General features: G+C 37.4%; 1 protein-coding gene across 1 annotated transcript in view; it reads left to right on the top strand.

The window, feature by feature from the left end:
* The first annotated feature begins 1,957 nt into the window (after nucleotides 1-1,957).
* RGS5 (regulator of G protein signaling 5) overlaps nucleotides 1,958-7,777 on the top strand; it is a 60,301-nt gene continuing 54,481 nt past the window's right edge. Inside the window, exon 1 of the mRNA XM_010373356.2 lies at nucleotides 1,958-2,339. Within this exon, the coding sequence (XP_010371658.1) occupies nucleotides 2,296-2,339 (44 nt within the window). The 5' untranslated portion in view covers nucleotides 1,958-2,295. The remainder of the gene's footprint in view (nucleotides 2,340-7,777) is intronic.

Genomic DNA, 7,777 nt, shown 5'->3' with positions numbered 1-7,777 from the left:
GCTCCTCCATTTGTCCCATTTCTAACCTCTAGCAATCACTATTTTACTTTCTGCTTCTAGAGCACACTCTTTTACATACTCTCTGGCTATCCTATCCTTACAAAGTTTTAAAAACAAGTAAGTGTTGGATTTAATATTATTTCTATAGAATTTTACATTTTGGGTTCTGCTCCATGTTTTAGTAAATCGAGATAATTTTTATTCTTGAATAGTCCATCACATGATCTCCTTTGGGACAATCAGAAACACGCTTTGATTTTTAGCCCTCGCCAAGACATCACCCTCCATTGCTCTACATTAAACTTAGGGTTTTTCTTTTCCATATTGTTATCTCCGCAAGGTCCCTTGGTATCAAATAGTGATTTAGACTCTTGTCCCAAGGAGTCTCTTCTACTGGTTTTATATTCCCATTATTAGATTTAATGGTCAACAACAGTGTCCCTATCTCTCAAAAATGATAATTAATTGATTTGCTGATGTTTACTCAGTCAGTAGATGGCAGAACTTAGTTTGTTTAACTCATTCAGTATTTACAGATGTCTATGTGCCTGACATTGTGCTTAGTGTTTGGAAGGCGGAGGCAGGAGAATTGCTCGAAGCAAAAAGCTCAAGACCAGCCTGGACAACAAAGCTAGACCCTGTCTATACAAAAAATTTTAAAACTAACTAGGCACGGTAGCATGAGCCTTTAGTCCCAACTACTTAGGAGGCTAAGGTGGGAGGATCGCTTGTGCCCAGGAGTTTGATGATGCAGTGAGCTATGATCATGCCACTGCATTCCAGTCTCTGGTCTGGGTAACAGAGGTAGACTCTGTCTCAAAAACATGTGTGTGTGTGTCGGGGGGTGGGTTTAAAGTTACAACTTTCAAACTTTTCTGATTATGATCCATAGTAAGAAATATAGTTTACCTGATGACCCTGTACACACATACGTCTTGATAAAGTCAAAATTTCACTTGGATATTTGTCTATTCGATTTGTTTCATTAAAAGCATCAGGTCAAAATACACTGCATTGACTTTACAAGCCAGTAACAGCCGTTGATCAACCATTGCAAAAAGGGTAAAGACGGAGTCATTTAAAACAACTAATTTCAGATAACAGAGAAAATTATGAGAATAATCTTTAATTGCAAATTCAGAGCTGTTTTTATGGATTATGCAGTGCCACTTGTTTTTAGCTTGGACTCATGCCTACCTCAGACATTTACATTTACAGATTAACTTATGAGCACCTTGGGCCCCGACAGGATGAGACACAATTCAGGTAAATATTGGTAAATATTCAAGTAAATATTCCCTGAGCGATAGGAGGTCGGAAAAGTTTGAAGGGGAAGGGAAGACAAGCCTAGGCAAGGATGGCTAGGGTAGGGAGGTCCAAAGAATTACAAAGCTTTAGTCATCCAAGCAAAGAATAATCAGAAGACCACTGACAGAATTAACAGAGTTCAGGGATAATATCATTATACTCAATTCCTATTAAGATTTTGGTGTTTGGTCTCTCAGGTCACTTTTTTAGTAACTTCACAGACATATGGGTTCATAAAGAATATGTAGTAATTATTCATAGTTGTTTTGATTTATATAAACAGTAATCTTGTCTCTCAGCTCCAGAAAACCTTGCCTGGTGCTCCCTGAAGGCTCACAACATCCCAGCCTGGCCTCCATCACTCACTTATAATGTGTTTTGGGGTCTTGAGGGCAGGGAGCTTTCTCTTTCTTCTCTGAATTCCTAGGATCCAGCTGAGTGCCTGGCACATGGTAAGTACTCACATACACATTCCTTGAATTCCCTAGATTTCAATTTCCTTCACTGTGAAACAAGTCGGGCTAAACAATCTCCAGGAGCCCTTACAGTCCTCAGAATCTATGACTTTGACCGATCTGAAGTGGTCCAAGGCACTTTGCTTCACAGGAAGCTCACATCTTCGCTGTGATTGGCCTGAGATTAGGAGTTCAAACGACCAATGACCTGTGCACAGTTTAGGGCCTAACCCTGCCCTGGCCGGTCAGCAAGAGAGTGTTGTGATACGAGCAGATGAAAGGCTTATGCCACAGCAGTGCCTGCAGTAGAGAAAGGATTCCCTCCTCCATCTCAGGCCCCACTGCTGCTGCTCTCCAGCCTGCAGTTTCCTCTAAGGCTCTGGATTGGCTGGAAGAGCAACAGAGGGCTGGGAAAGAGCTTCTATATATACCCCAGAAGGAAAGGCGTCCCAGATAGTTTTGAAGTTTTCAAAGACTGACTCTGCTGTTAAGAAGTTGTACTTGAAGCGGAGGAGCTAAGCCACCTGCCAAAATGTGCAAAGGACTTGCAGCTTTGCCCCACTCATGCCTGGAAAGGTGAGAACCAAGTTATTTTGGTTTAAGAGATGCAGATTTGGAGAATCTTTACTCAAGGGAGGCTGTCCAGAGGTAACAGAGGTATTGTAGTTTGTGGCTAAGCTGAGGTGAAACAGGTGCTTGACTGTAGACTGGGTATTATCTCTTCTCTGTAAACAATATAGAGACTTTGGAAGATCCAAACTGGGAGATTAATACAGTGTAGAGTATTTCATACATCATTTAATATCCAGAACATCATTTCCTTCAAGGAGACGCCTATTCTATAAGTGCTTATTTAGAGTAAAAACTGTATGGTTAAGGATATAGATTCCAACATCAAACTGTCTAGATTAGAATCCTGGCTCTACTACTTACTATTTGTGTGGCTTGGGGCAATTTATTTAACCTTGATATAGCTCGGTTTCCTTATCTGTAAAATGGAGATACTAAGCGTTCTCTACCTCACGGGCTGGTTATGAGGATTGAATGAATTAATGTATATGAAGCACTCAGAACCATGTCTGGCACCAAGTAGGACTGTATAAATGTTAGTTTTTATTAATGTACAGGAACTGGGAGAGGGAGGCAAGTTTGCAGTGAGGAAGAGAAAAGTTCCCATTGTTCTTTGTTCTCTGACCTCATTAGATAGAAGTAGCTGGATGGCTAGACAGAGAAAAAGCCCTTGGGACATAGGGGTTATTTATTAGCTAGCATTCTTTTTCAGATAAATGCATCAAAATCTTTGAGGGTCCCTGGTTTCCCCTAGGCTGGACAACATTCTGGAGAATCCTAGGTATCTAGGCTAAGCAAATAGAAGAACAAATATCTTACTTATTAGAAAACTTAACCCAACCATCCTCTCTGATGCAGAGAAGTAGGGATGTTTCTTCCTTTATTAAGAATGTATTTGGTTAAATTGGGTTTGATCCCTCGTTATTTAAAGTAAATAAAGAAGATCCTTGCACAGATCTTCATCCCTAAAGGCATTAGCAATGTTTGTCTCAGAAGATTTTATTGTTTACTGGGCCATCTATGACTTCTGTCTCGTACAAGTTCAGGTCTTCTTTTTGATGACTTCCACTCTAGAAATAACCTAAAAATAATTTTTAAGGAGATAACATTGTAGCATATAATTTTTTCTCCCAACAGTATTATCTAGCAACTGAATATGAAACCTCCAGGGAGACTTACTCTTTGAATTATAACTTTCAAACTTTTTTAAAATTATGATTAATAGTAAGAAAAATAGTTTACCTAATGACCTTGTGCATACTTACATATTGATAATTAAATAAAAGCATAGAATGTTATTAGTGTTTTTAAATTTACATAAAAGAAACTTGTAGCTGTTAAGTTGTAGTAGTTAGATTGTAACTAGGGGATCAATATTGTCCATTGTACCAATCCTGGAGAAGAGGATAGGTTTTAAAGGTGGATACTATTTATTGCTATTAGCCTGTTCTTTCCTCTTACTTACTGTATAGAAAGCCTAAGAAATAGGGAGCATTTTCTGTGCCTTCTGTGCCTACTTATTGTTTGAAACTGTGTACTCTTATGTAGTGAATAAATCTTACCTTATTAATTGGCAAACAATTGACTTTAGAATGATTGTAACATCAGTTTGCCAAGCATTTTGTGATTCTATGACACACTGCTTGGCATTTGGTGAGAAATCCATAAAATTTCTGTTGAAACTTGCCATGTTCATTATTTTGCTTTATGTGTTCTCACAAATATGCATAATATTCACTGAGATATATGGATGGTACATTTCTTTCAATGATTTCTATTACTATGTTATATCTGATTCACTAGCAACATTAATATTGGATCACTTCATCTTTTAATGCACAGTAAATTCTTATGCACCAGGATATAACTAATGTTCATGTAGAATATTAAAGAGTGGTGAGTGGTAAAGGAGTGAGCTTTTTTCCTCATAGATTCACTGAGTCTTTTATTTATTGGAATGTGGTAGAATACTGCAATTATTGTGCGCTGTTACATGTTATTTCATAATCTGTTCTGATTGTAAACAGGGTCATTGTAATTTCTAATTACAATGCTGCCTGAGAAGAATGTTTTGGAGAAATGGAATTGTGGAGCTGTGAAGCTGTTAGCATGTACCCATGGAAAGGGTTTAACACTGTCTATTCTAAGGGGAAGATGATACTTGAATAAATGCTTCCAAATCTGCCTTCCATGGCTCTATTCTCTGACTCCCACCTTCCTCCCCCACACAGCCTCCTGCCTTTGCATTTCTTCTCTCCAAGCCACAAAAGGAACATGGATATGCTTCAATGCTTAGACAAAAATATTTTAAAATTCATATAAAATAACTTAGGGCAAAAAATACGCATATGAAAAATCTGTTTTAAATGAAAAGCTCTGCTGAAGAGTTCAGTTCTAACTTCTATATGGCATTAGAAACGAAATTCAGTTTACAAAAATCTGAATAGCATATCATTATTTATCATAGTGGAAACAGTACTAGTTAAGGAGTAAGGTGCAGACTCAGTTTTGTCATTATCTGAATTTGTGTCCCTGAGCAAGTTATTTCATTTTCCCAGGACTCTATTTGCTAATTTAATAGGTAAAAGTTGGATTCATTGTTCTCTAATATGTTTTCCAGTTCTAACGTAATGTAAACGAAGTGAGGTACGCTTAGTCTCAATGACTACTAAGAGATGTGATTAAAGGAAAATTTTACTATGTTTCTATAAAAGTTTGAGACCAGGTGGGGCATGGTGGCTCATGCCTATAACCCTCACACTTTGGGAGGCTAAGACAGGAGGATCCCTTGAGGACAGAAGTTTGAGGCTGCAGTGAGTCATATTGCACCACTGTACCCCAACCTGGGTAACAGAGCAAGAGCCTGTCTCTAAAAATCAATTAATTAATTAATGTAAAATAAACATAAAGTTTGGGAGGAATGAAGAATCAAATAATAAAAAATAATCAAGGACCCAGCCCTGTGCTGAAACCACTGGGCCACGGCAGAAGCAACCTGCTCAGTGATTCTAATGCTGATTTGTAAGAAAGCAATTATGAGAATAATTTGCTTCCTGTAAGGGGAATTGTTTTTGACAGCAACTCTTTATTAGCAAAGAATATAAAATAAACTTTTTCTTAACAACAAAAAGAGAAGTTTTTTTCCATAAGATTAAAAGGTGGAATATATATAATGGGTGAGGATATCCAAAATCTGCCGCATAAGGTAAGAAAATTTCAACAATTAACAAAGACTCACTTTTTCATGACATGTAAGGAGAAATCTAATCCTAAAAAATATTCCTTTCTGCATGTTTAGGGAACCTTTCAGCCAAAGTCAACTTTGATATATTTGTATAAACTATTCTTTATTTATTTAGATTTTTAAGACTTTTGCTTATTGAAATTTTAAGTAGGCCTCACATACTTTTATATGTTTGAAGAGGCAAATAATCCAAACATTTGGGCAATGAATAACCATAAGCACACATTTTCTGCCCTCGGCATATTGAAACCTGTACTACATGGGTGAGAATCTTATACTGTCAATGAAAAAGAAACGAGTCGCATCAATTGAAGATCTTACTTTTGCCCATGATTTTCTAGTTTGAATTTTAGGCTTCTTTTGAAAATTTATTTTATTTTCAGAGTCTGTTGAATTTCTCTAAACAAGTTTGCATTTTAAAGTAAATATTCCTCTTTGGGAAAAGATGAATGTATTATGAAACAAAAAGTGTTACTATTGGCCAGGCACATTACTCCTGCCTGTAATCCCAGCACTTTGGGAGGCCAAGGTGGGAGGATCACTTGAGGCCAGGAGTTTAAGGCCAGCCTGGGCAACACAGGGAGACCCTGTCTCTAAAAAAACAAAAAAACAAACAACAACAACAACAACAAAAACACCACAAATATTAGCCAGGCACAATGGATAGCACCTGTAGTGCCAGCTATTCAGGAGCTGAGGTGAGAGAATTGCTTGAGCCCAGGAGTCTGAGGCTATAGTGAGCTATGATTGCCACCATTGCACTCCAGCCTGGGTGACGGAGTGAGACCCCGTCTCTGAAAAAAGAGGGTTATTTAAAAAAACCGAAAATACTAATAATTGAACTGGTTGCTTTATGTTATGATTACAGCTTTGAATGTTAGGCTTAAAACTGTGTGCTTATGGTTATTCATTGCCCAAAAGTTTGGATTATTTGTCTCTTTAAATATATAAAAGTATGTGAGGCCTACTTAAAATTTTAATGAACAATAGGTCTCAAAAATCTAAATATCATCATAATATAAGGGAACCAGTGCAGATATTCATATTTTAAAGAGCTACAAGCCCTTTGCTACTCTGGGTGACTGGCATAGATCTGCTTTCTGTTTCAGACTAAAAAGGTTGCTAAGGGTATAATGTGCTTAATCCACAGTTCACACAGGGGCTTTTGGCCATCTCAAGGGTGTGTCAATGCTAAGAATTTCAGAAGCAATAGGAAGTAAATGGGAAAGGTAATTTTCAAACATTTATTATTTTTTAATTTATTTTAAATTTTTTGTTTTAAAAAATTTTGTTTTTAAAATGTATTTTTATTTTACAAAACAATCATTTTTCCCCATGTTCTCTGATTTATGTGGGTCAAGTGTGGACAATTTAGAATAGAAAGGCAGCTAATAAGCAGGACTACTAATGAACTAATCTTCTGAGGCTGTTCAACCTTTAAAAGCACTAGAGCGAGTCAAGGTTTCTGGGTTTTCAGGATTAATAAATACAGCCTTTTCCAAAGGCATGAGCACATCTTTGGGCTAATTGTAGAGAAAAGGCAAGCACCAAGTGAATTAAAGACTGGCAATTAATTTGAACAACTGATAGCTCAATTGGAGTGAATTGAGGACCATCAAAGAAGCCTGAGAGAGGTCCTAGCAGAGCCTTTGGTTGGGTTTAGGATTATGCTTGCTGAGAATAAGTATGAATTTCAAGCTTACTATAGCTGATATTCTAGAGACATCTTGAAAACATTGCAGTGAAACTTTAGAATATTAAGAAAGTGAATGAACTATTTAATAAAATTTGGAGGGGGATCACTAGGAAAACCATTTATTTTGATTCCTACTGATGAAACAATATCAATGGTTTCTCTAGATTGCCTTTCAAATCTGTATACTTGCCTTAGGCATATGGATGAAAGACCCATGCCCTGCTCCTATGGAAATTGAAGCCCAGTTAGGGAGATAAATAAGAAAAAATTAATGCTCAGTGTTGCAATCCACTATGAAGGAATATATCCATAAAGTGCTAAGAAGCACAGAAGTTGGGGTAGTAGGCGGGGCCCCTAGAGTTTTTGGTGGGCAGGGAAGAATTTACAAGGTTACAAGGATGATGCTTGAACAAAGTCTAAGAGGACAGAGTAGTTAGCCAGGTCTAGACAGGAAGAGGAGAGAGAAGGAAGGCCATGTAGGCCAAGGGGACAGCCTGTATGTGC

Source organism: Rhinopithecus roxellana, chromosome 8, assembly GCF_007565055.1.
Source record: "Rhinopithecus roxellana isolate Shanxi Qingling chromosome 8, ASM756505v1, whole genome shotgun sequence".
Taxonomy (NCBI): domain Eukaryota; kingdom Metazoa; phylum Chordata; class Mammalia; order Primates; family Cercopithecidae; genus Rhinopithecus; species Rhinopithecus roxellana.
The sequence above is the reverse complement of the archived record's forward strand: the minus strand, read 5'-3'. Positions and strand labels throughout refer to the sequence as shown.